Source organism: Elaeis guineensis, chromosome 11 (assembly GCF_000442705.2).
Source record: "Elaeis guineensis isolate ETL-2024a chromosome 11, EG11, whole genome shotgun sequence".
NCBI lineage: Eukaryota > Viridiplantae > Streptophyta > Magnoliopsida > Arecales > Arecaceae > Elaeis > Elaeis guineensis.
This window is the reverse complement of record NC_026003.2, coordinates 112,846,831-112,873,081: the sequence shown is the minus strand read 5'-3', so window position 1 is coordinate 112,873,081 and position 26,251 is coordinate 112,846,831. Positions and strand designations below refer to the sequence as shown.

Below are 26,251 nucleotides of genomic sequence, written 5' to 3'. Positions count from 1 at the left end.
TCCTAGTTATTCCATGGGACAAGGCCATTAGGCATCCTAACACTCGAGATGGTGGATGTCTCAACCCATCCTGGTCCATTTCCCAAATCGTCCCATCTCGGCACTTGGATTGCTGCCTTGTCACAACAAGCGGGACAGTGACATGCCTTGAAATGCCTTGCCATCCCACTGATATTTAAAACCTTGATTCAAATGTTTATAAGACATATTAGTCCTATAGCATTTTTATTGGCCAAGTATTGTTGATAAATTATTCATCAGTCTCCCGCATATTTTAGAAGTATCTAATCATACAAACACATATACATAAAATGTGAGAAAACAATTAAGATTGTGAAATGCATAAACACAAACTATATGTTTTTATCAGTTCAAAGCACGCCGGTAAAACTAAAAGACAATCAACTAAACTAGGAAAGAGGGACGAAATATTGAGAAAGGTGTTTAGGAAATACAGTAATTTATTCATACAATATCTGGTACACAAAGTAGAATGCATTTTAAATTACATAATTACTTCCCACAACAATTTTTTAAAAAGGATAAAAGATACTGTTAGAACCAATTTTGCTGATCAAGCAAACCAACCTCTATCTGGATAGCACGTTTTGTCCACTCCAAGATGATGTCATGTTGAGTATGTAACCATTGAAGAATAAGTGGTGCACAAATTTGTTGTATCTGTGTAGAGAGATACTAAACAGATCATGTCAAGTTAATTAACTCCAATAACAAATTTTGCCAATTTAAAAACTTCGATAACTAAATTCTTATGCATAAGCAAGATAATATGTGCAAGCCAGGTATGCAACTGCAAATTTGCAAATATGCTCATCAAGCAGCTGAACTGCATGTCAATCCAGCTATCTTATTTGCTGTACATGGACATTCCACTTGTATTAGTATGATTTAGTGATAAATATTCTAGTTTTACCATCACGCCGACTATATAAGAACACCCAGAATGAAAGAGAAGACAAAAAACCCTACAGTTCCATATACATGACATGCGAAGCAAACATCATCAAATACCATGTATAACAAGCTCATATGTAATGTTTAGTGCAGTTGGTCAAGTTATGGGTAACGTAACCTGATATGGATGTAAATAATTGATTATCGGAGATCCCACGCAATTTTGTACAGAACGGACTATGCGAGAAAGATAACGCTCTAAGCAATTAGCTGCCGCAAGTACTTCTCTTATACTCTCTGAAAACTGTGAGACACCTTGCAAGAATGGATCCTAGGCATAACAGGAATATATTATGCATAAGTATAAAGCATAAATTGGACTAATCTAAGTTATCTAACGGTACATTAGATGTGAGAGAAATGAAATTTAATTTATTAAGACACCAGTTGTTCCCCATATAACCGATGGAGGAGTACGGCAGCAAGAATTCCAGCATCAGGATATTGGCGGCACAACAAAGGAATAAATGTAGTGCATTCTTTCTCAGCAATTAGCTTTAATTCATTGCCAAGCATGGTGAGGGAATGCTTCCCTTCCAACTTAGATTTCGCATCCACGACATTACGGACCTGGCAGACCAAGAGAATTTGAGTTTATCACTGTACATGTCCCAAGTATATCACTTCATGTCAAAAACCCTAATTGGCATGGCTCACCCGTTTATAAGCAGCTTGAATGGACTTCTCAATGAATGAATGCACTAAGATAGATGTTGTCCCATCTCCAGCCAAAGGTATAATGTACTGTAATGAAAGAAATCTAATGAAAATTAATATTTGAAAACTGCTGAAAGGGCCACTTTAAGGAGCTTAATTCAATTGAAATGATATTGTTCTTAAAAGCTTCAAGCACAAGCAAAACATTACTGCAAACCTACTATATTCCTATAGGCACTTGGAGAGAAACAGTTTACAACACAATAAACTCAACAGCATCAACGAAAGAGAGAGATGAGTATAGTGAATAATCTCATTTTTGAGAATGAAAACAGCTAATTCACTACCTTAAGTTTTATGCTTCTTTAGAACCCCTTGCAAGCCTCCTTATTGTAATCTAGTCATCTCCACTGCCTGTTCCGCTCCAATTACAAGTGATATGTTTCAGTCTACTGTGAAATTCTTGTCTTAACTATATGAAAATTAATGATCCTATTACTAACACTTGGTAGTTCAGTTTTCAACTATAAAAGCTTTGCTTAGATGTATAAGGTGTGATAAACTTGGAAAAGCCAAAATGTTATAAATCAAAAATCGCCGACTCAGAACCGAACCCCATGCTGGCTGGCCGGCAGTACAAGTCGATACGTCTCCATACCGGACCGTACTGGGGCCGAACCAATACAGAAACGAGGGATAAACAGAAGAGGAAAAGAGAGAGAAAGAGAGCTGGGAGGGAGGGAAATGGAGGCCAACAGAGACGCCGATAGTGGCCACCAAAGGGCCACAGAGGCCACCGGAGGGCTGTTGAGGCCTCCTAGGCTCCATGGTCTTAGGCGAGAGAAAATGAGAGCAAAGAGAGATAGAGAGACGGGGGGAGGGAAAAGAAAGGAGGGGAAGGCAGCGGGAAGGCCATCAGAGAGCTACCAGGTGGCCGTCGAACGGGCCCAAAAACACCCTACGATTGCCGTGGGTTCAAAACAGAGGCGACGCCCCTATTCCATCATTTTTTTAAATCATTTTATTTAAAAAAGACAACAAATAGTGAAGTTGATAATAGATTTGCAGGCTTCACTATTTATCATCTTGTTTAAAAAAGATGACGAAACAAGGATGTCACCCTTGTTTCGAACCTATGGCAACCGCGGGGTGTTTTTGGGCCATCCAACGGCCATCGGCCCGCCTTCTCGCCACCTTTGCCTCATTCCTCCTCCCTCCCTTCCCCTCTCTCTCTCTATCACTCTCTTCTTACATCTCGCAGGGTATCGTTGAGCCCCAGAGGCCTCGATGGTCCTCTAACAACCTCGCCAGACCACCGCCGACCTCCCCCTCTCCTTCCCTCCCCTTCTTTCTCTCTCTCTTCCTCTCTTTCCTTCTCCATCGCTTCATTTTCGCCGGCATTCCGAATCGAACACCCGAACCACACCAATTAATCGTCGGTATAGTTCGGCATGCCCCGAACCGCTAAGTTCGAGCCGGTTCGACAAATCCTGTGATAAACAATGATTCAAAGCCATTCCTCATGTTTCATCAATAAATAAATATGATAAAATTTGAAAAGTTGTTTTGCCAAGCTAAATGAGTTTTCTTTTCAGCAATTCGTCACTTTCAACAGTTTTAGTTTCAGTTTCAAAGTTTTGGAAGAAATTATAATACAATGTAGAAATATTTCAAACAAGTATAAAACAAAAGAAACTAAATGAACCACTAAAGTATGCTAGATATCATTTTAGTTCAGACTCTGGAACCTTTTATCTTATGTATCTTTCGATGGTCTAAAAGAGAAACCTTTTAAAAACTGTCAAAAGAAAATTGAAAATAAAAAATGCAACAAATCAAAAAATATACAAAAGAAATTTGGAAAGAAAATAATGAGAAAAATAAATAAGAAACATTTTATAATTTTAAAAAGTATGTTATATGTAAAGCCTATCGCATCTAATTTGTGCATTCATGTTAATATAGTTTCTTTATACTTGCTGGTTTCCCCATATATTTATCAATCAATTCAATACTTCAATTTTGGTTATTTGTCAATACTTTATGTTGTGTAAGCAAGTCGTTTTAGACCTCATTTACTTTATGTAATTAAAATAACTGATACAACAAAATCTTGAAAAATATTCACATATTCATTGAATTCCATGGAACCTGATGTTATGTGATTTGAAATATGCTGAAAACCTGCAAATGATTTTATGAAATATTCAAATGAAGACATTTTTAGACTATAGTAAAAAAAAGACTTCACTTTTATGAAAAGATCACATCTATCGATTATTTTCCCATGATGTAATTAAAATTTAGAATACAAACTCTATGAAAAATAAACTTTTATAATTGTGTAAATAAAAAATGTAATTGCTTTGGCCTTATCATTTGGCTATGGCCACACTGTACCCTCTGCCATATGCTGCTTGTTTTGACTTATATAACTCTTGCCCCCAATTAATCAGAGTCAACTTCATAACTCTCCATTACCCACCTATTCCTAGCAAGGCCTACCTCTGATGCTAGTCCAAGCTTTTTCAAATTTATTCTTGCAACTTTGATCCATGTTGTTTAAGGTCTTGGGGTTGGCAATAAATCCAGTCAGGTTGAATTCAGCTCAAAGTCAACAATAACATACTCAATTACTAACATATGAAATCTTAACAATACTCAGTCCAACCCAACAGCCAGTCCAAACCCTTCAACCCATGCATCACCCCTCATGGTTCAACCCAACTCATCTAAACTGTATCCACATGACCCAACCCTTAAACTGACCCAATTTAACCGACTTGACCACAATTTTACTCCTGGTCACTCCAATTTGAAGCGAGCTGGAAGACTCGTACTAAAAAGAGACAATTCACTCTTATTCATACCAAAAGATCATAAACCAACCAACAAAGCCCAATCTGAACCAAACAAAGACTACCCACAGGACCTGAGTTAGGTCAAAGTTTTGACCCATAACTAATTCAAAGTTTAGGTCAAAAGATCGACCAATACCCAACCAAAGTATACAGCTCCCACCCCGCACAAGAGCAGGTCAGCTTTTCATGTTTAATTAGTTTTTGCCTACCTCAATTCTGAAATCCCCAAAAGATCAAGCAACTCTCCGGACCTGAACCTCCTCACATCTTCATTGCATGTGCCCATACCATTCAATCGCCTCTCCGTCTCTCCGCTGATGCAATCCCTACACATCCACTAATGCCACCTTTCCCTACTCTATGCTTTCTAAATTCGCCGCCACAGTTAAATATAATCTAGTAATCTAGGACTATTACACATGCTTCTAATAGTCCCTCTAGCGCCCAACATTCTAAGCTGTAGAATATTGAGGGTTTTCTTTGGATTGAAATCACAGCCATACCAGCTATTTCGGATCAGATCAGTGGGGTTCTGGCTTCTAGGATGGGTCAGAGACCTAATACATGAATAACCAGGTCATCATGGTTGGTAACCAGCCTGTATGAACCAGGATGGCCAAGACCCACTATCTGACCATTTGGGACAGGCTGGCATCTTGGTAGTTCATTGGGATGCCCTTTTTCACTTTGTATTCTCCATTGTTTGTTGTTTTCTATGATTATTTAAAGGTTCTGGGGTTTGTTTATATCACAATATAGGATTGAGGAATGATTTTGAGTTAATAGGTGGGCTTATTGTATTGAAACCAGTTTTTTTTTTTAAATATCTGGGAAAAAAGACAAAAGAGAAAAACAAATGAAGTGAGATACAAGGAGAAGAAAACTAGATTCTAATATAGATTTAGACTTGGAGGAGGCCAGATGAGAGCAATGGAAGTCCGAACTGCCTGCTCTTTCTCCCCTTCATCCTCTCTTCTCCCCTTCCCTCTTTTCCTCTTCTTGCATGCAAAGCAAGCAGGCAAAAGAAAGGTGGTGTCAATACCAGTACTAGGACCACAAACCCACCTATTACCTCAAAAAAACTCACCTAAGAAGCCTATAATAACCATTAAAACAACAGTTAAGTAAATAATATCCCATGTATTCCTACCATATCAAGTATGTATAAACTTTATTGGATTCTATAAGTGACTCAATTAGCATTAGGATTCCCTTATATTCTCCAAAAGTTGTAATTTTAAGCAATATGATAAAAATTCCATTAGATATGTTAATTATTCATAATATGGTCCAAATAAGTTTGTTAAAATTGTTGATTAACAATAACCTAATAATACTAAATTAGATCATCCAATACATACTTTCGATAGTTTCCTTCCAACAGCACATTGGTTATATTCCTCCAACATAAGCCTTAAAGTTGTAAATTTTGGCTGAAAACTAATCAGAAGTGGTTAAAGCTGACCCAAATTAGTGAAACTCAGCCAGTTTCATATGAAACCAGCCAATTTCTGCCCAACATTTTGATTTCATTCATAGCTCCAAATATTGATGAAAAGTAGGTTTCATATGGAGGAAGATCGCGCCTTCCAACAGCACATTGGTTATATTCCTCCAACATAAGCCTTAAAGTTGTAAATTTTGGCTGAAAATTAATCAGAGGTGGTTAAAGCTGACCCAAATTAGTGAAACTCAGCCAGTTTCATATGAAACCAGCCAATTTCTACCCAACATTTTGATTTCATTCATAGCTCCAAATATTGATGAAAAGTAGGTTTCATATGGAGGAAGATCGCGTAGATTGAACTTCAAATTAATGGCCATAGAAATAATTTAGAAAGTCCAAGGAAAACCTCAAACAAGCAGATAACGGGGATTTGAGGAAACATATGTTGAGGAGCATGTAACTAAATTGACAAAAAACAATAGCATAGTAAAAGCAGAACACCCAGATAAAGACCTTGATGTGCACGGTTATCATCATGGTGATGGCATTATATTCAATTTCGTTACTGAGATTGGCAGCATGCACAGAGATAAATATACAAGATTGATTGTAATAAAATAGACCAAGCAGTGGAATGAACAGTTTAACAGCTACAGGTCAAAACATACAAAGATTGATTAATCACATCCTTCCACTGGTATGATCACTGATATATCAAAAATTTACATAGATTGGATTGTAACATATCTGATAGTCCCCATTCTCCAATATGGTTCATCATCACAAAAGATTCATCGAGTCGGTCATTCATAATAGCTGATTATGCACTATGAAGTAGCAACTAAAGAGCATCTCTTGACACTGGTATGTTCCGAAGTAACACAAGCCAATGATTTGATAAGTAATTTAATTATTTAAATGTAAAAGATGAATAACTAAAGTATCAAACAAAACCAACAAATCATGTCATAACTCTCTATATTACTGTTAAAATAAACAGCAAAAGAAGGGCCTAACATGTTGCTAACAATTTAGAATATTCAAAATCACATTATAAACCATTTTGAACTGATTGCTGAAAAGTTGAACGTCAAATACAAATCTGAATTTAAGATAGAAAAAATATCCAATGAAAATTCAACATTCAGTATTCAGGCTTGCTAACTTGGAGAGAAGTTAAAATAACATCTAACTTCACAAAATTAATGCTTAATACAGTTCATGCAGAAAATGGGTACATTGAGTACAGCTTACAATTAGATACAAAATATATTAGCTACAGTTAGATATCAATGGCCTGGACAGATCGTTGACAAGAAAATCATCAAATGCTAATTTAATTTTATGACAGAATATATATCAGACATTTAACTTTCATCTGCAGACTTGCTAACCTGGAGACAAATCAGCAAACCTCCAGCTCTGCAGATATAATGCTTATCACAGTTGATGCAGAAATTACATACATAAAAATGCCATTCGAGAAAACCAATGATAATCAAATAAGAAGCTAAATTAGTTAGAACGTATAACTGAAAAGCACCGATGACAATGAAATGAATGACTTCAAGATGTTACCATGAACTGATTCATAGCAGAGAGATATGTCTGACCTTGATTTCTGCAAATTCATCGGCAAAATGTGACCCACAAAGTATTGCCAATGTCAGGATGCTTTCAAGTGTAGCCAATTTGTCCTACATCAAAGCATCAAACCGAAAACCCAATGTTTAGGCATCATGTGTGATGAAATGAAACATTAATAGCTGATTTGGTGTCCAAACCTAAAAGAAACTTGAAGTACAACAAACATGATACACGATGTAGTTTAGAAGGCCAAGGCCTCATGATCTTCATTTTAATGGTTAACAAAATGAGCAAAATGATTTAAAGGAAAAAAAAATGAAGAAAATAATATTTGAAATCATGGTTCGAAAACTCACAACTCAGGATTCAATTGATAACATCAAAAAAAATGCCTTCAGTCAACTCAAAAACTCGGATGATTTACGACCTATTTTGACTGATAAAGGAAAAAAAAATAGCGAGAATCATCTGTATCTATCATACAATCATGTGACTGATACCTGAAGAATAATAATTGAGATGTTAAAACATTCTTTTTGTTGAAATTCACATTGTTCATAACTAAGATAATTGAAAAATTCTAAATATAACCATTCCGTCATCTTTTAAATTTGAGATAACACAAGAATATAAAATTGTAAACATAAGATAGAACTTTGATATAATATTTGACCATCTATTAACCTAGGACAGAAGATACTAGTAGAAAGAAATCAAATTTCCCGAAAAAAGAATAACCATACTGAAGGTTTCAAATACCGGTAACGGACCTTGTACTGATTTTTTTTTTTTTTTTGCTAGTACATTGCCTAGTATGGGCACACGGTCCAGAATTGCATCCTTCAGTGACACACTGTATATCGGTGCTAAGGCTGGAAATGGGCTTCGGGCTGGCCCGACTGCAGGCCGGGCTCTAGGCTAGGTCAGGCCGGGCTCTGGGCTAGGCCCAAATAAAATCAGGCCGGGCTTGGGCCTAGAAATATAGCCCATTTCATTTTTGGGCTGGGCTTGGACCTATCAATGGCCCGGCCCGAGCCCGGCTTGAGCTCGGACTCGACTGCAACCCGACCAATCCGTCCGCGGCTCCTTCATCCATCCGCTTCCCATCCTCCACCTTCGTCGCTCGATCCATGACCTCCATCGACGATCTCTTCATCAATGGCCAGATCCGCCTCATGAAGCTCTCCTCCCAGCTCGAGCAGCCCCAGGTCCTCACCCCGCTCCTCGATCTCAACGAAGAAGACAACGATGACAGGTCCGACTGTCACCCGTCGGAAATCACCCCCAGGGTTAAAGATCTGAAGTTCCGAAGCCGATCGATCCACCAGTAGGCCAAATTCGATTCCTCGCTTCGGAACGCACCGGAGAGGAAAAAACCCCAATCGATCCACCTGCGGGCCAGATCCCATTCCCCGCTTAGGAACGCTACAGGCCCAAATCCTACCGACTGAACGCGACGAAGCACGGTGCTGGAGAGGAAGAAACCCATTGAGGGCCTCTCGCAGCTGCCGGCGAGTTGGAGGGGGATGGCGGAGAAGGATCCAAAGCTTCGAAAGCCGATGATCTGTGATCGGGCGACGACGGTGGCAGGGCCATCATAGATTGGGAGGGGGTGGAGTTGGCAGAGACAAAGTATCAGAGATGGCCTTGAAAGCGGTCTCGGCGGTCTCGACAACAGCAGCGTGGAGGAAAGGGAACGGACGGGCATGGACTAGGGCCATATCCTGTTCGGGCTAGCCCAAATAGGTTCGGGCCGGGCTCGGGCCAGGCTCGGGCCGGGATTTTTAGGCATTTATCGGGCCTAAGCCCAGCCCAAAGCCCGAAAATTATTTTTGGGCCGGGCTCAGGTAAGGATAGGACCCGGCCTAGTTCCACCCCTAGTCGATGCTGGTTTCCTACCAAAATGGTATGATACCACTCGTACCATCCTGTTCTAGTGGTTTTTAAAATCTTGATTATACTCAACCCAACAATAATTTTTAAAGTAAAACAAAGGTATTATGCTTGTTTGGACCATATGATCATGGAATGCAATATTGGCTGCCCATGGCACCCTCAAGATGAGTGAGAGGCACCGCAAGTATGCAGTCTGCAGCATAGGGATCTCTGCTGATCTCACGCACATCCAAGTGATAGAAGGCCAATGTTATGTCGGATAATCTAATAACCCAATAGTTCACATCAAACCCGACTGTTTCTTACTAAAAGAGCCATGTTTCTGTCACACTTTGGAAGATACCTTAGCACTAAGGGTTCTCAGAGGTGTGCTAATAAGATTATATGTAATTTTGATTGTGTGATGTAACTCTTGAGCAAAAATATGAGATGAAAGGTGAAACCAATTCTTAGATTGAAAAGACTCTCTGATCAAATTGATACTAAAACTATGTTTAAATAGAATAATACCAGTGTTTGCCATACCACCCAGTATAGGGCATACCGTATCATATCATTACGGTGTATCTTACTATACTAATACTTTCATACCATTCTGATGTGTCTTAAATTTACCGCAAACGCACAGTGTGCAATGTAGCACGTTCGACGAGTATGGATCGATCCCACAAAGAATTGAATTTTTAAAGTGTGTTCAAATATTTGCTCAGACGGGCTTTAACAAAGGAGAATTTGTTTGTTGAATTACGAACTATCAAAGCAGTAAATTAATCAAATATAAAGATAAATTATCTAAAAGATCTAAGACTTTTGAATCCACCAGACCAATGAATTAGAGAGTCTTCCTATGATTTCTCTTATAATGTCCCTTGATTAAAATGTAAAACATAAACAAGCATGGATCATGAAGAGATTTAACTCAACTATGATACATCAAGCATTTCGCTTTCATCCTAATTAAGAGACTTTTTCTTTCAATCACTTCTCTTGTGTTACCCAAGTATGGGCTATGAAAGGGCTCAAACCCAACTGTAACCCATCAAAGTTTTCACAAGACAGAAGAATAAAGGATTTAAAGATTTATGAGCCTTCTACCAATCATCCTTTCTTGCATCGAATCAAGCATGGACTATGAAGGGATTATGATCCAATGATAGCCCATCAAGTCTCTTCGTAAGAGAGATGAATAGAGGACTCTAAAAATTAAAAGTTCGAAAGAAAAAATCAAAGAAGGATTCTATTCATGGTCTAGCTTCATCGCAAACCCCAGAAGGATTGCTTAGCCAGACATAGTTTGATTTGAAATACGAAAAAATAAAATAAAATAAAATCTTATGCTACTTGCTGAAATTTAACTTGCGAAAATTAAAAATTGCAGAATTAAAAGATACAAAAATTTAAACTACTCTATTATAGAAATTAAAATTACAAAAATTAAATAAAAAAATAAAAATTAATTTCTTGCTGAATAAAAATTCTGATACAAAAAAAAATTTTAACTCCTAAACCATTAACGAGACTTGATGTTAGAACAGAAAATAAAAATAAAATAAAACTCTCTCATAGAACCCAGCTTCTCTTCTTCTCTTGGCTTGGGCCAACCTCTCCCTGGCTGACTCTCCTTCTCGTGTATTAGAAGGATGGAAGAAAGTAGGAACAAGGGCTTAGGGACCAAAGAGGAGTGGAGACAGGGTTTTGGGTAGAACAAAATCTACGAATACTAAAGCTTGAGAAAAAATCAGATGATCTCCAAGAGGTGGTATGTGGGTTTTTTATTTGGCGTAGATAGATAAAAGATTTTTCTATGTTTTAGATGTGAGACTAATGAACTAGGTATTTATTTTCTTTTGAAAAAAATTTCTTCTTCTGTTCTGTCGCTCGTCCCAGCCGTCCACATGTATCCTTTTCTGCCGCTTGCCGCATCGCGCCCGCATCTTCCCTACGTTTTCTCATTTACCACGTCGCCCAACCGCATCCCGTGTATAGCCTTGGACCAGCTCCCACATCCTAATTGATTTGAATTCCAAGCGCCCCCACCAATAACTCCCCGTGAGCTGTGCTCCTTGTTTTGAATTAAAAAGCTTCTGGGTCTCGCCTGAAACCCGCCATCTCTTGTGTTCGTGCTTCATTCCCATGCAGCCCAAGCCACCAAAAACTCTCTCTGAGCCATGTGAAGATTTTTAAGATATTACTTTAGCTTTTCACGTGGCTCACCAACCTTCTTATGGACCAAGTGGTCCATGGTGGACCACCAGCTTGCAGATTGGATCGGATTGGCTTTCGGCTTTGAATTTAAATCCATTTTAACTCCATTTTTGGTCCCGTTTGATCCCTTTAAGCCTGCCGATCGGGCTCTTCCTGTTGGTGCACCTCTTTTCTGCAAAATACACGAAGAAGCATCAATTTTAAAAAAATAAAAATAATTTGATCCATAAATTAATGCTTCTATGGGCAAACTTACGCACTTATCACATTCTGAACCACATACCAACATTATAATAGAATGATAATGGTACAAGGTCTAGTACCAAGATGGTGAACCTTGTATAATAGAATGATAATGGTACAAGGTCTAGTACCAAGATGGTGAACCTTGTATAATACCATTTGATTATTTAAGATTTAGGAAAAGTGGTTTCAGTTTTCAAATTTATGGAATTGCTAAATAATTAAAGGCAAAAGTGATGACCAAATAAGAACCACACGAGAATACCAAAGCAAGAAGGTAAGGAGAAGGATAAGACTGAGCATGCATCTGCAGATTTCTGGCTCATGTTCTCCTATTTGCTTCACTCTTAACAAGTAAATAGTAAGTTCACAGCAAAGGTTCCAGGATATTTTTGAAAGAGAATATACTAAATGATAAATGCCATTGTCCAAGCGATGAATAGAGAATCAGAAGACCAATCCAAAGGATGAGTTATACATAATAATCACGATGAAACCAAGAGCAATTTTTGGATATGACCCCAGGTTAAAAGCAATAGAAAATAACGGGCGTGATCAAAGACTGCTGAACCAAAACCGGAGCCCATGCCGGCCGGCCGGCAGTACGGTTCGGTACAAGTCCGTACCATTCCATGCCGAGCCAAACCGAGAGGGCAGAGAAGGGGAGAGGGAGAAGAAAGAGAGGAAGAGAGAGACGGGGGGAGAGAAGAAGAGGGAGAGGAAGACGGCCTCCGGTGGCTGAGGTCGAAGGACCTCCACCTTCTCTCATGTAAAACAAGGGTTCACCCCTATTTCGCTTTTTTTTTGGCTTTTATCGCGCGAAGTCGGCAACTGGGTTGCCAACTTCAACCAAAATTATGTTAAAAAAAACTTCGTGCAATAAAAGCCAAAAAAATGCAAAATAGGGACGAACCCCTGTTTCGCATGGAAGGAGGGCGGAGGCCCTCCGGCCTCAACCACCCTCAAGTCCCTCAACGTGGGCTTGTCGGCCATCAAAGACGTTGTGGCCGCGGCGCCGTCCATTCGGAGGCCTCCGACGGCCTCCGAACACCCGATAAAACTCTTCCCCTCTCTTTCCTTCCCTCCCTCCGCCCATCCCAAGCTCGACAAGAGCTTAGATGGCTGCCGAAGGATCTCTCTTTCTCTCCCTCTCCTTCTCGCCCCTCCTCTCTCTTCCTCTCTTTCTTCTCCCTCCCTTCGAGATGGTTGCTGTGCCATTTTGTACGCCAGAACTGGACCGGTTTTCTGTCAATACAGTTCGGCACGGTCTGAACCAAGGTTCGCCGTATCGGGCCGAACCGCCCGGTACGAGACATACCGAGCCGGACCGGCACATTACCGGTTCGGACTTTTTTTTTGAAAAACTCCCCGAACCGCACCGAACCGTTCGGTTCGGTCCGGTTCGTGTCCATACCGCCCAAAATCGAATGGTATGGATCGGTTCGATACCGGTTCGGCGTGAACCGAACCGTGCCGACATCCCCACATGCAAAAAGTAGGGAGGGGGAGGGGTGGGGTCGGAGAGCTTTTAAATGATTGAGAGGTGTTAGAGTTCTCTGAGAGGTGTCAGAGTTCTCTGAGAAGTCTCAGAGAACTCCCGAAGCATATGAAGGTCTCAACGAAACCGTTGAGACCTTCGAAAAATTAGAAAAAAAAAAAAAAACTCCGTCAAATTGTAGGAGTGGTTCGAGGAGAGGCTGATCTTTGGTCGGAGATAAGATAATATGTTATTTTCTTAGTAAATATTTTTTTTTATTTTTGTTGTTAAAAATAGGATAAGAATGAGAAAGAATAAAAATAAGAAAAAATCATGCCAAAATCTTGTGATTTTGGTAATGATTTAATTATATGTGATAGATCTTTGGAAGATCTACACGATGATACCAAAATTGTTAATTTTTATTAATTATATATTTTTTAAATATTTTTAAATATTTTTAAATATTTATTTATTTAAAAATAAAAAAAAAAATTAAATTTTAGGGAAAAAAATTAGAGTTTGAGAATCATGTTTAGAATGATTCAAGCTACTTAAATTTAATTTCAATTTTTTTTTCAAATATTTGAAATTAAAAAATTATTTTTTTAATTATTTAAATTATAAAATTTAATTATAAAATAAAAAATATATAAAAATAGTGTTATATTTTAGTTAATTTAAAAATATTATTTAAAGCATATAACATATTTATTTGAATTTATAAATTTTAAAATAATTATTAAAATTATTTTAAAATTATATATAATTATTTTAATTATCATTAAACTATCGTGTTTTGTTATACTTGCATATATTTATAAGAAAAAAATTTAGAGCATGACGTTCGTTCATTTTAATTAATCAGCTATTTTATAGTATATATTTATTTATATAAAAATTATTAAAAAATTAAAAAAATAAAAAATCAAAGTTAGTTTTGAAATTGAGAATAATGTTTAGAATGATTCAAAACAATTGAAATATTTGAATCTAACTTAAAATTTTTTTGAAATTCTTTTTATAAATATTTAAATAGTAAAAAATATTATCAAATAAAAAATATATGTAATTAGTGTTATATTACAGTTAATTAGAAATAATTAGTATTTTGTTATACCTGCAGAAATGAGTAAGAAGAAAGATCCAGAGCGTGACATCGGTTGGGATCATGGCGAGATGCTCTCGGTTTGACATCATTGGAGATGCAAATGGTGCAACACAGAGTTTAAGGGAGGAGGGGTGACTAGATTGAAGCAGCATCTGGCTGGTGATTATCCTGATGTGTCCATGTGTCGGAAATGTCCGCAAGAGGTCCGACAATTGATGAAAAAATACTACTGATTCGAAAACAGCGAAGGAAAGGATAAAGCAGAAAAAGACCGAAGTAGACTGTCGAGCTGCAGAGCCACCTTCTTATCACTCTAGAGAGTCAGAGGAGGCTTCTGCTCCAGATGAGGAGGAGGCACAGATTGAAGCTGCTATTCAGACAAGCTTGGCGGATCAGTACCAGCAGGAGGAGATGGCCCGATACAGAGAGCGATTCAGACCATCATACTACGAATCAGGATCTGGATCAGCGACAGGTAGGGGAGAATTCGAGTTAAAGAGGACTACCTCAGTCAGAGAGCCTGATGGTAGAGGGAGCAGCCATAGTCTGAGGGGACACAAGGGACTCATTCATCACATGACTCGCTATCCGATACATCTTCCCAGAGATTCGAGCGAGAGATGTAAAGACGATCCTCTCGGCAGCCAGCAAGAAGGCATCCATCCTCCCAATCACAGGAAACTCAATCACAAAGGGGCACAAGGGGAGAAGGAAAAGACGGTTGTACGTGCACCACTCTCGAGAGTACAGGAGCTATCTGGTTCAGATACGGATACCAGGGAGAGTGATGATGATACTGGTAGTAGTAGCCATGGATCTGATAATCAGGAAGAAACTGGAGGACAGGAGACCACCGTTTATGAGACAGCCACAGAGTGATATTCGATTCACCGGTGAGTCTCAGTTTACACATGTCACACAGGATAGAGATCATGGTGGACGAGTCAATAAAGATTGTGGAGAGCCGATTTCATATAGATGACGGGCTCCTAGAGGTCATCCAGCACATGATGCAGCTGCGGACGATCTTGCACGTGGAGTAGGATCCATGGATGTATCTGGATCATCCTCGCATTATGGATCCTATTATCCACAGTCACCTTATGATCCATATGCATATGGTGCATCCGAGGCATCATCTTCTAGTGGTTACTACCCTATGCAACCTGGAGCATCTTACGGATTAGATTTTGCTACTAGCATATTTGGATGGGCTCCTCCACAACCATACCATCATCTCGAAGATACTTCTCAGAGTCAGAATTTTAACGAGAGGTCTGAGATGTCTTACAATCCAGAGAGGATGCCTTATGGAATGATGAATATTCGAGAGTACGGTGCAGCTTGGCTAGAGGGTTAGACTGATATCCCTTCAGAATATGTTGATGATGTAGACATCTACGAGCATCACAGATACTCGACAAGAAATTAAATACAGAGTACATCTTAAGGTTCGTATATCAGTTACTGCGTTTTGTACTTAAATATTTAGATACATTTTAATGCGTATTTTATATATTTTTTCTTTAGTTTTAAGATGACATAGTTAAAATATAAAGTAAATAAATATATGTTTGAGATTTTGGATCAAGAGTCTTTGTACCGCAACCTAACTCCAAATTGAACCCAAATATGTCAATAATATGCAATATAATGCCATATTGAGGTTGTATTTATCAATTATTAACTTCAAAAATTCAAAAAAAAAATTAAAAATCGAAAAAAATATTATGTACCGATACCGGACCGGTACGCCTAGGCGTACCATGTGTCGGTACGGTACGGTACCATACCGGTCCGGCACCGGCACGCCGTCCGGTACCGGTACAGCGAACCTTGGTCTGAACCATCCGATTTGGGATGGTTCGAAGAATGATGGGCATGATGATCTTGCCTAATATCAGACACTATCCAATTGAAGATTCTCAAACCAATCTATGAGAAGTCATAGTTACATAATGTACTATATATATATGTCATTTGTAAAATATATACTAATCTCAACGGCTGGTTAGAAACTTAGTATATCCATTATAATTTTTGGCAAGCTATATTTTCCTTTAAAAATATCAGAAAATAAAAATAGTTAAAATTATGCTAGATTCTTTATTTAGAAAGTAGTTCCCACTGGACATCATAGCACTTATAGGATGTTTTATATGAGAGATATTATGATTTTCTTCCTATCAACAATCCACCGAGACAAAAGAGAGTCTAGATCTACATGCAAAAGCAACAACAAAGCTCTCCTGCCATGTAGTCAATGCTTAGAAGAAATTTAACAGAACTAATTAAGAATATAATGGAAGTTGCATCCTTCAAGGTTCTAAAAGCTTATGCAGGTCGGTAAGCTAGTAACTTGCAAGCACAGTACATTCCATGCTGGGAGATACAAAAAAGATAAAAGAATTTATTTAAAATTTAAATATTTAAAAAAGAGGTGCCATGCCAACTCATGGCAGGTGCTGGTACTGTCTCAGCATGTACATGCTGGCCAGTATGGACCGGCATGGCCAGCACCTGAAGTCATGACATCCTTGATACCTGTTTAGCTTAACAAGACATGACAACTCACATGCATTATCCAACAGAAGGGCAGAACCCTGTTCCTTTATTTTATTAGAAACAAAGTAATCTAATTAAGGTACATTCCATTTAACTCAAATAAACTAGGGTATATATTTTGAATTCACAAAGCAATAAACTGAGAAGTTTAAAACGTGATTTGAATATGAAGATACTGATTACAGGAATGGCAAACAATGACAAAGATTACATTTTCTGAACTTCAATATGAAAAGTGAAAAACCATTAACACTGCAACCAGCACTCCTTTTCCAAAATATTTGGGGTTAGCAACTTTAATGGGAAAATTTATGATGGCAATTTTAATAGGAAAACTGAACATAAATTTATTCTTAAATCTTGCATTGCCCACATAATGTGATAATCAAGATAGGAATGCAACAAAACAATGTTATATTTCCTAGCTCATTGAAAGGTTCCTGATCAATAACCAAGTGCAAGAACTAAACACATGAATGCATTTGGTCACAAAAAGCAAGCTGCCCAGAACCAGCACTAACCCTACATACTAGTAGGAGAACTAATACCGAAAACTTGTTAGAAGCTATTTTCAAGATGGATCAAGTGTACAACTTTGGAGCCTTATTACTACAATCAGAACACACTTTTAATAGGTAAGAAATTATTTTCTGCCATGTTTGGAGATTTTTTGGATAAGACAAGCAAACCATGTCTAAAAATAAATCTTGAGTATATCTTGAGTCCTTTTGTAGATAATTATATACAAGGTTCTGAGTGCCACTTATGTTAGGTGGAAAATGTTCCTATAAGCCTTTTGAAACAATTCACATGCTTGACAATAATTTGAACCATAAATCATCTATTGTGTATGACAATTGTTGCCTCAGAATCTTGTGATCTATACTTGCACCAACATTGTACTAACACAGTATCAAACAATCAATGTCACATCGCAGGTAAACAGATGGGATGGACAATATGATAATAAAAGACTAAGTCCGCGTCAGACTAATTATAAGTTTATAACAAAATTGGAAGCTTTTCAGCATCTGCATATTAGAATAAATTTTAGTATAACATGCATATGTCTATTAATTATGAAGCATCACATTTGAGAGCAGAATATAGAAGAATGGATTAAACAATGACATCATAGAACATAATAGTTACTTATGCATGAAAATTACAACACTCGGAGAGCTGACCTGACTAAAATGCAAATGATAGTCCTCTAGTTGATTGTGACACCACTTATTGATATCAAACAGAACAGCATCAACCAAATTCAGAAACCTTTTGCTGCCATGGGCTTCAACTGAACAAATAAGACTGCTCATATATGCTTCCTCAATTCCCTCACCATCTTTACCTGATACAACTTTCTGCACCTCTACAACTGCATATTTCAAAAGTCTTCCCTCACCTGTTCTAACAAACTACAGAGGGAACTTGCTGATTAGAATATCTCCAAACATATTAGACCACCAAAAAACACCTAGAAACATAAATTTATAAAGTGAGAGTGATAATATCATAATGTGTTCAAGCAACCTAATCCGATCATCAATCAACACAAAGAAACAAAAGAGAAATATCTTAAAGACAGAAATATGGGTTACTACAGTGCAATTTTACTACATTGACAAAGACCATTGAATTAGTAATGAGTCAGAATGACAGAATTTTACACCAAACATCTCAGGTAATAGATATTGTGCAAATTTATATCATGCAATCAAGTTGAAGAAGAAAACATCAAAAAAACAGCATAGGGAACATATTTAGCAGAGCAGAAGATTGTTAAATATTTACGGGAAGAAACTGAAGAATTATGATTTCAGCATGCATTATGTATGCTAAATAGACAGAATTAACAAATTCATGTTTGAGTGCTTGGATTATACACTTTATTCATCAAAATAATGATCCTAACCATAATTAATCTGCTCTATCTTATCAATCTAGGTGCACTTTATGGATATTTCTTCTCCATTAATTCTTTTCTAGGAAGGAATCCCAATTTAACATTTCGATCATTCCTCTAAATTACATCAAGTTTATTAAAGTCACTGAGCTCCATGGTTTCTTGACCCTGGACCCTCATCGAAAACCACCAAGGATGAAGAAGCAGTCATGGATGCACCGGAAGTTGAGCTGGAATAAGATTGAAGGCCCAATCCAAACCTTCTATTGTCACAAGAGCCACAGGCAACCTCCGGACACTTCCGAGACCGATTAGAAGGTGGATATGACATGATACGTGACTCACATGTAAGTAATGAGCTTAAGTTTTGCAAGCTAATAAGTTAATAAGAGGTCAAGTTGCAGTATAGCGCACATCAGTCAAAAGAGAGCATTAGAAAGTCAGCACATGGTGAATTTTGAGCTCAAACCACTTCCAATATATCCAGTATCAATTTAGATTTACAATGCATCCCGAATCACCTTATCCGGAGCTCAAACAAAGAAGTTATGACCATTTTATTGAAGACATATCATGTTACCATGTTGTTCACGAGGTTGAAAATAATTAAGAAAATGTCATTCCATGACCTATTAATTTAAGTATAATTTTCCAGATATTCGTAGTCCATTTTTCATGTTTCTTTATTCTAGAAACACCTTTAGCAAGGTTTGTCCAACCGGTAGGTACTGTACCATACCAAGCATACTAGCACATAGCCTCATACTGTATCGATATTTGGTACGCCTCGCCGTCTTGACTCTGAATCGTCCCATACTGTACCAACACTTATGGAAATGCTCTAATATTTTTTTCTTGTTTTCTCTCATAAATGTCATACAAATACAAAATGTTCCCAAATTTCTTGCAAGTTCTTGCCATATAACAAACTTTTGCTTGTGATAATCTATTTCAAAGTCCTGACTTTCAGACTACATAGACATCCTATATATATTGCTAATACATCAGAACATAATCAAGGAAAAAGGCAATATACCTGCCGGAAAAGCACCCAGGCATATAATGCATCGTGCACCTTTTGAATAATACCTAACGTAGACCAAGTCAATTTAAGAAAAGCAATAATTTCCTCCGCTTCCTAGCAGTGAACCCAAAGAACAGAATTACTACTGGATTATAAATCTAGGTATAGTCTGCCTTAACAATACTTAAATACCATAAAAATGCATGAGGTAAAATGTTATACCTCTAAAATCTGACCATCTTCCAGGACATCAAAGATACTGCAGAGTAACTTCTCATACAGATTAATGTTAAAATGGAAACTCCTGGTCCAGTAATAGGTTTCGTTTCGAATACCAAACTTTCTAGGCATATTTGAAAATTTTGAAGCATATCTTTTAATAGCTGTCAGAATCTCAGCACGTCCATCAGGACTTGTATTTAAAACCCATTCCTGCAACCATAATGTTAACCAACCAGATTTATTTAAAAGAACTTGGGCACAGGAACCTGCTGCTTGAAGGGAACTTTAAAAATTTTACCGCTGATACAACATGAGTTGTCTCAATTAGTATTATAGAGGAATTCATATTTTATATATACAAGAGACTAGGAGAACACTCGCCTCTATATTTCTAAGCTTCGAGAGAAGCATGCCCAGTGTTGCATGTACATCAGAAACAAGGTCAACAGAAATCATGAGTAGTTCTTCTAGAATATTTGCCTGAAAGAAAACAAGATTGCAAGAAACATAACCTTTAGAACAGGTGCAAGCTAAAAAGAAATATAAGGGTGGCAGTCCTTGGCCAAATTGGCCAACCTGACATGAACTGAAGCAAGCTAGTGGGTTTGACATGCATAATCAAGTCTATGTCATAAATAAGTCAACACAAGATAACTCGTCTATTAAACAGGTCAGGTTCAGGCCTCGAGGATTGGCCTAGATTGACCTGTTTAATAGTAAGCTGGTTCAGCATCATCATAATCCAGAACTGAAAGTGGCCTATTATCAACCCAATAAACTGTTTATGGATATAATTTTATGCTTAAGTAATGCTTATAAGAATCAATATAAGCAATAGGTTAATTAGATCTGAAATTGATGGATTAGCATCAGTTAATAGATTAACTAGGTTAATGTTGGGTCAATTGTGTCGGCTAAAGTTTTAGTGTGTGGAGTCAGCATGGTCATGCACTCATATGCAAGCCATTCAACCTCTTTATTAAACAGGTTATACGGGTCAGGTTGTGTTACATGCTTCTGCTTCATAAATATGTTAGATTAGGGTTCAGGTTATTGAACTGCTTACATCAGATTCAAGATTATAGTTTCATTAGAACACCTATTTCTCAACCAAACACAAACTCAACCTGAGTCGACCAATTGCCAACTTTAAATATAAGCAATTATTGCAACTGACCTGTCTCTTGTGCCACTGTTTGTATGATCTTTCAGTAGGAACATCTGACCTGCTAATGGCACCCAAGAGTTCCAATGATATTAGAGGAACATCGGTCTGTTCATGCATCTTCTTTTCACCAAAGCGCCTCAAACCTTGTTTGGTGCACACATCCATTGCTTCTGAGATCTGAATGATGGTGACACTAGTTACCATGTAACAAATTATATTATCTCAAAGAAGTAGCATGGGTGGGCCCCCAGGAGAGGAGGGACAGTTTGTGGGGTGCAGCGCAAGGGAGGGTAAGCAAAGAATAAATGTAAGAGCAGAGACTATATCCCCTAAGTTATGAATCAAATTCAAAGTATGATTATGACCTGATTTGTTGCAGTAACTACCATACAAGAAAACAACACCATTTAAGGTCCTTTTTTGACTAGATAAATGATTTCAATAGTTTTGAGGCCTCTGTTTGTCAATTCCCAAATTGATGCAGGAATCAGGAATCCTACCTCATTTTCAACCGGACAATGGTTCACACATTTGCTTGCTACTATTTGACTTCTTAACGTTTAGAAAATTAGAAGAAGAGATAGCACATCCAATTAAACTTCTCATAAAAAATACTTCAGAATCTAATTCTTTTAACAGGAGCATAGCAACCGAGCCTAAGGAAACAACAGATTGAAGTCTAATAAGTTCTTGTATGTTTGTGTATTGCATTATGTATTTAAATAAACAGTCATAGACATAGTGTCAAAAACTTAAAATCAAGTGAGGATCGAAATATCAGATGCTGTGAGGCGTCTGCACGAGTATGTATCATCATGTCATTCCATGTCATGCTTGGCACACGCTGGCACGATGGCATGACAAAAACTTATAGATAGCTAGGACCTTGCCAGTGTCACATGCTAGCAAGGCACTGGTATAATAAGTATTGTGTCGTAACATGTGTGCCAACACAAGCACAAATAAGGGAGATGGACTCAAATGCATGTTAGAGACTAACTCTACAAAGGCCAAAAGGAGTATTTAAGGATTATTTAACACAAGATATGGTTGCCACGAAAGGTCAAAAACACAAAAAATATACAGCTTTTAAATATGTTAAAAAATAAAAATCAGCTTCTTCAAGCATCTTCTTCTGCATCCCAATGTTCTATGCTTCATAACATCCTCTAGAAGTTGTTTTTGATCCTTACATATAATAAATTATAAAGTCATAGTTCTGACATTGTGACTCTCCAAAAGTTCAACGCTCCAAAATGGTCACAGTTTTGATCTCTCTGGAGATATTTAAATTCTTAAGTCATAATTACAAGAGGAAGCTAGAAGATTTTTGGCCTTTTTAAAAGTAGAGGAAAAAATAGCAGCAATGATTTGTCAATCATTTGCAGCTTAATTATGTGCAGAAAATAAACAATAAAAGGCATTTCCATTATTATGTGAAACTCTGCATCACAACTTTGAGATTAATCTGATATTTATATAGAGATGAAGACCGGGGAGGGGGAGACGCAGGCACAGGCCTTGTCACAACAACATGGGGCCAGTAGATTAAAGAATGCTTGCCTCCATCTGAACACGAATGACATCCAGCAGGTCGATATGGCAATCCTCTGGTTCTGAGCCTGAATTTAATTCATCTCTTTTAGATCTTAGCCCCTTTAAAAATCTAGATCTTTTTTCCTTCTTTTTCTTTTCAAACAAACGTATTTCTCCCCTGGTTTCGTACAAAGTTTAAGCGTGAGTGAGCATAAAAGAGAGAGAGAGAGAGACAGAGGAAAAGGGAGGATAACAAGGAGAGAAATTACCCGGAGAGTATGAAAGAAGCAACAAGCACCTCATAGGCTGTCTCTCGCATATCATCATCAGATAATCCTTCCAGGATCTTAAAACTACTGATCAGTTTACTATGACAACCAACAAAATTATCTAAACATACGAGTTTGACAAAAAAACATTTGTAGCTCTGTTAACTAAACAAACAAAATTCATGGTTAACCTGACAAATATGTACCATGTGTAGTGCAACTGTGCAAACAAATAATGACACTGCACACATACCTGTAGTTAATGTGGGTAAATTTAGAGAGAGCATATATGCATTGTTCACTGGATGAGAAGATACACCTACTGCAGCTAGATCATTAATATTGCTTTCAACTCCAGACTTATTGGTTTCTCTGCCAACTAAATTGTCTGGTTGCTCTGTTAAACAAGATGAGTGACTTGAAGATATTTTCGCATTGATCTGAGGAACACTTCGCTGAGGAGGAGATCCAGACAATTCTGTTTTTGAAACAAGAAAATAGAAGTTTCGGGATGATGAGTTTATCTGCCAAAAAAAAAAAGAAACATAGTTTATGTTCAAGTCAATAAGAAGATGAAAACAATCCAATTCAAAAGTATGCTAACAACTTCAAGAGCAATTTACTATGGAAGCATACTTCCTCATATGCAAAATACCAACACAGTTCATAGAAGGCAAGAGTCTTATCTCGGTGAGAACATAATTTATTCAGATTGAGGAAAAGGAATGAAAGCCAAAAATAAATACATAAATTTACAACATCAGTAATATACATATACTGATGATATACATATATACACAAATAGAGTAGAATTAATATGTGGACGCCCACATAAAGTTCCAAATGAGGTTGGTCTATGACCGAAGGCCTAGCACCGATAATTTGAGCCATTGAATGTAATCTGCTGTCTCTAAATTGTTTTTTCCAGAAAAAATCATTTGATTTAGATATCCCAAGCCTATGCATCCAATGGTCAAAAAAAATGCATTATTCAAGTTATTTAAATTGTCCATTCTTGATCACTGGACACAGGTAATGCAGAGACCAGGGATGTCCCAATCACATAATTTTTGATGGTAAGCAATTTAGAAATAGTGGATCGTACCCAACAGCTAGCCCTTGCCCTTGGTCATCTGGTCAAGACCATCCTTATTTAGGTTGTTGTGTAGGCATCCACATATTAGAGCTACTTTATACATGCACACACACATGCATTCATAGAGTTTCAGGTAAGAGCAAGAAATGTTTGCAGAAATAACTAATAAGAATAATACTAGAACTGGACACACTGTGAAAATGAAAGCATAAGGATAACCAGCATTCTTAGCTAGTAGTGAACAGCTTATGCATGGACGGCTCACAATTACATTAGAAATAATTGAGCAAGTAAAGCAAAAGATCATTATATGGGGAAAGAAAAAGAAAGAAACCCATAACTGTAGCTATTACCAAGGTTGGAATATTCATCCTCCATTGTGACTTAGAGGTCATGGATTCGAAACACGGAAATGCCCTCTTCACATGCAGTGGTAAGATTATAAACATCTGACCCTCCCTAGATACCACAATGATGGGGACTGGTGCACTACCACTGGGTCACCCTTTTCTTGATTGTTTCTTTTAAGACCTGCCTTTGGTTTTGCTACAAGCTTTTCCCAATCTTTTACCACAACTGAGAACCAAATAATAGCAAGTAACTTCCTCCCCTGTTGAACCCTAAAGACAAATCTGGGCACATGTTCTTACCAAGGTTTCTTCTAGTTTTCATTGCACATGCACACACCTTCTGACTTCTCTGTCACTTCATAATACAATTGGTACAACTCCAGCAACTGCTTGAATAAATTCAATCCTCACCTCACCTTCTTAGTTATTTCACACATCAATCTCAATATGTTCATCTCTGCCATATGCATCTTATTCACATGAACCCACTGTACGACAAGATCTAAAATATCAAGGATCAAACTTGTAGTGAACAAGGCGGGTATGGTACGACCTGCATCATGTGCTGCATGAGAAAATGGTATCAACTGATATGCTTTGACACAGTCGATGCACCCCTAGTACACCTTATTCTAGCATCCAAAATTACTTCTTTGCTTTTCTCCTTATACTTTATTCTCTTAAACTTTTAATGCTGTGCCATTAAACAAATATAAGAAAACAGATGTAAGTGCCCCCATCATCCTATTCAATTATGCTAGGTGGTCATAACATAGTTTTCTAGAAATCAATGCTATCAGCTTGAATCAAGTAAAAGAACTAACATCAATAAATTATGTACGGCCACAGCTAATACCAGAACTAGCATTGTGGGGTAGAAATCTTTGACAAAAAGATGGAAACATCTAAGAATTCTTGGATGAAAGTAACAAAAGGAGAATAAAAGCACTTGAGAAAACTGAGCTACTAGCGATGGGTATGCATAGACAAATTAATTATGATTGGTAATGTGTCCAATTTAGTAATCATTGCTTTGTATCTTTTTTTTTTTTTTTTTGGTCTGGACTCTTTATTATACTGAAGACAAAAAATTGAACATAAAAAACAAAATCTTTAACCTAACATTTCACAAACTGAACCCGTAATGGCCAACAATTGTTCGTAGGGCTGCAAAAGAGCTGAATCGAGCCAAGCCTTGGGTTTTATGGGCTAGGCTTGGTCCTAGAAGAGGGTGTTCATGCTCAAACCAGTTATACCTCTCCGATCTCGGGTCATGTCTCAGTTTGAACGAGGTGACTCTCAAGTTAGGTCCGTGCGCGGACTTAAATTTTGCAAGCCAACTACTCTTCAAGATTGGACTTTTTTCAACTGAACAAGCATGAAGGCGGCAGTTGGCAGCGCGCCCGAGCAGTTCAAGAATGGCTCAGCGGCCACATCACCCAATTCAGAATATACCTTATTTACCCTGTCCCATCAGAGGATTCAAGACCCAAGACAGTTACTCAAGATCACGCATATAGCTAAAAACTAATAACACCCTCATTTAGGGCATGGCATCCTTACCATAACCGGATAATCCAACGCCTCGGTGTACCTTTTGGTGGCTGCCGAAGGATCAAATACTGCATCTGAAGCAGAACAACGGCGCCTTCAAAA

General features: G+C 37.7%; 1 protein-coding gene across 14 annotated transcripts in view; it reads right to left on the bottom strand.

The window, feature by feature from the left end:
- Nucleotides 1-26,251, bottom strand: part of LOC105054121 (protein unc-13 homolog) — a 71,041-nt gene that overhangs the window by 44,407 nt on the left and 383 nt on the right. For 5 of the 14 annotated variants that reach the window (XM_073245463.1, XM_073245464.1, XM_073245460.1 and 2 more), the window contains exons 2-16: nt 26,159-26,223; nt 23,403-23,673; nt 23,150-23,216; nt 22,908-23,058; nt 21,354-21,521; nt 20,558-20,656; nt 20,177-20,386; nt 19,967-20,068; nt 18,212-18,442; nt 11,642-11,800; nt 7,554-7,637; nt 1,633-1,719; nt 1,360-1,545; nt 1,094-1,246; nt 589-696 (exon numbers count right to left, since the gene is read on the bottom strand). In XM_073245463.1, the coding sequence (XP_073101564.1) occupies nt 589-696; nt 1,094-1,246; nt 1,360-1,545; nt 1,633-1,719; nt 7,554-7,637; nt 11,642-11,800; nt 18,212-18,442; nt 19,967-20,068; nt 20,177-20,386; nt 20,558-20,656; nt 21,354-21,521; nt 22,908-23,058; nt 23,150-23,216; nt 23,403-23,673; nt 26,159-26,223 (2,141 nt within the window). Of the gene's footprint in view, nt 1-588; nt 697-1,093; nt 1,247-1,359; nt 1,546-1,632; nt 1,720-7,553; nt 7,638-11,641; nt 11,801-18,211; nt 18,443-19,966; nt 20,069-20,176; nt 20,387-20,557; nt 20,657-21,353; nt 21,522-22,907; nt 23,059-23,149; nt 23,249-23,402; nt 23,674-26,158; nt 26,224-26,251 lie in introns of those variants that run through there. The other 9 variants (XM_073245461.1, XM_073245459.1, XM_073245469.1 and 6 more) reach the window with 8 other exon arrangements.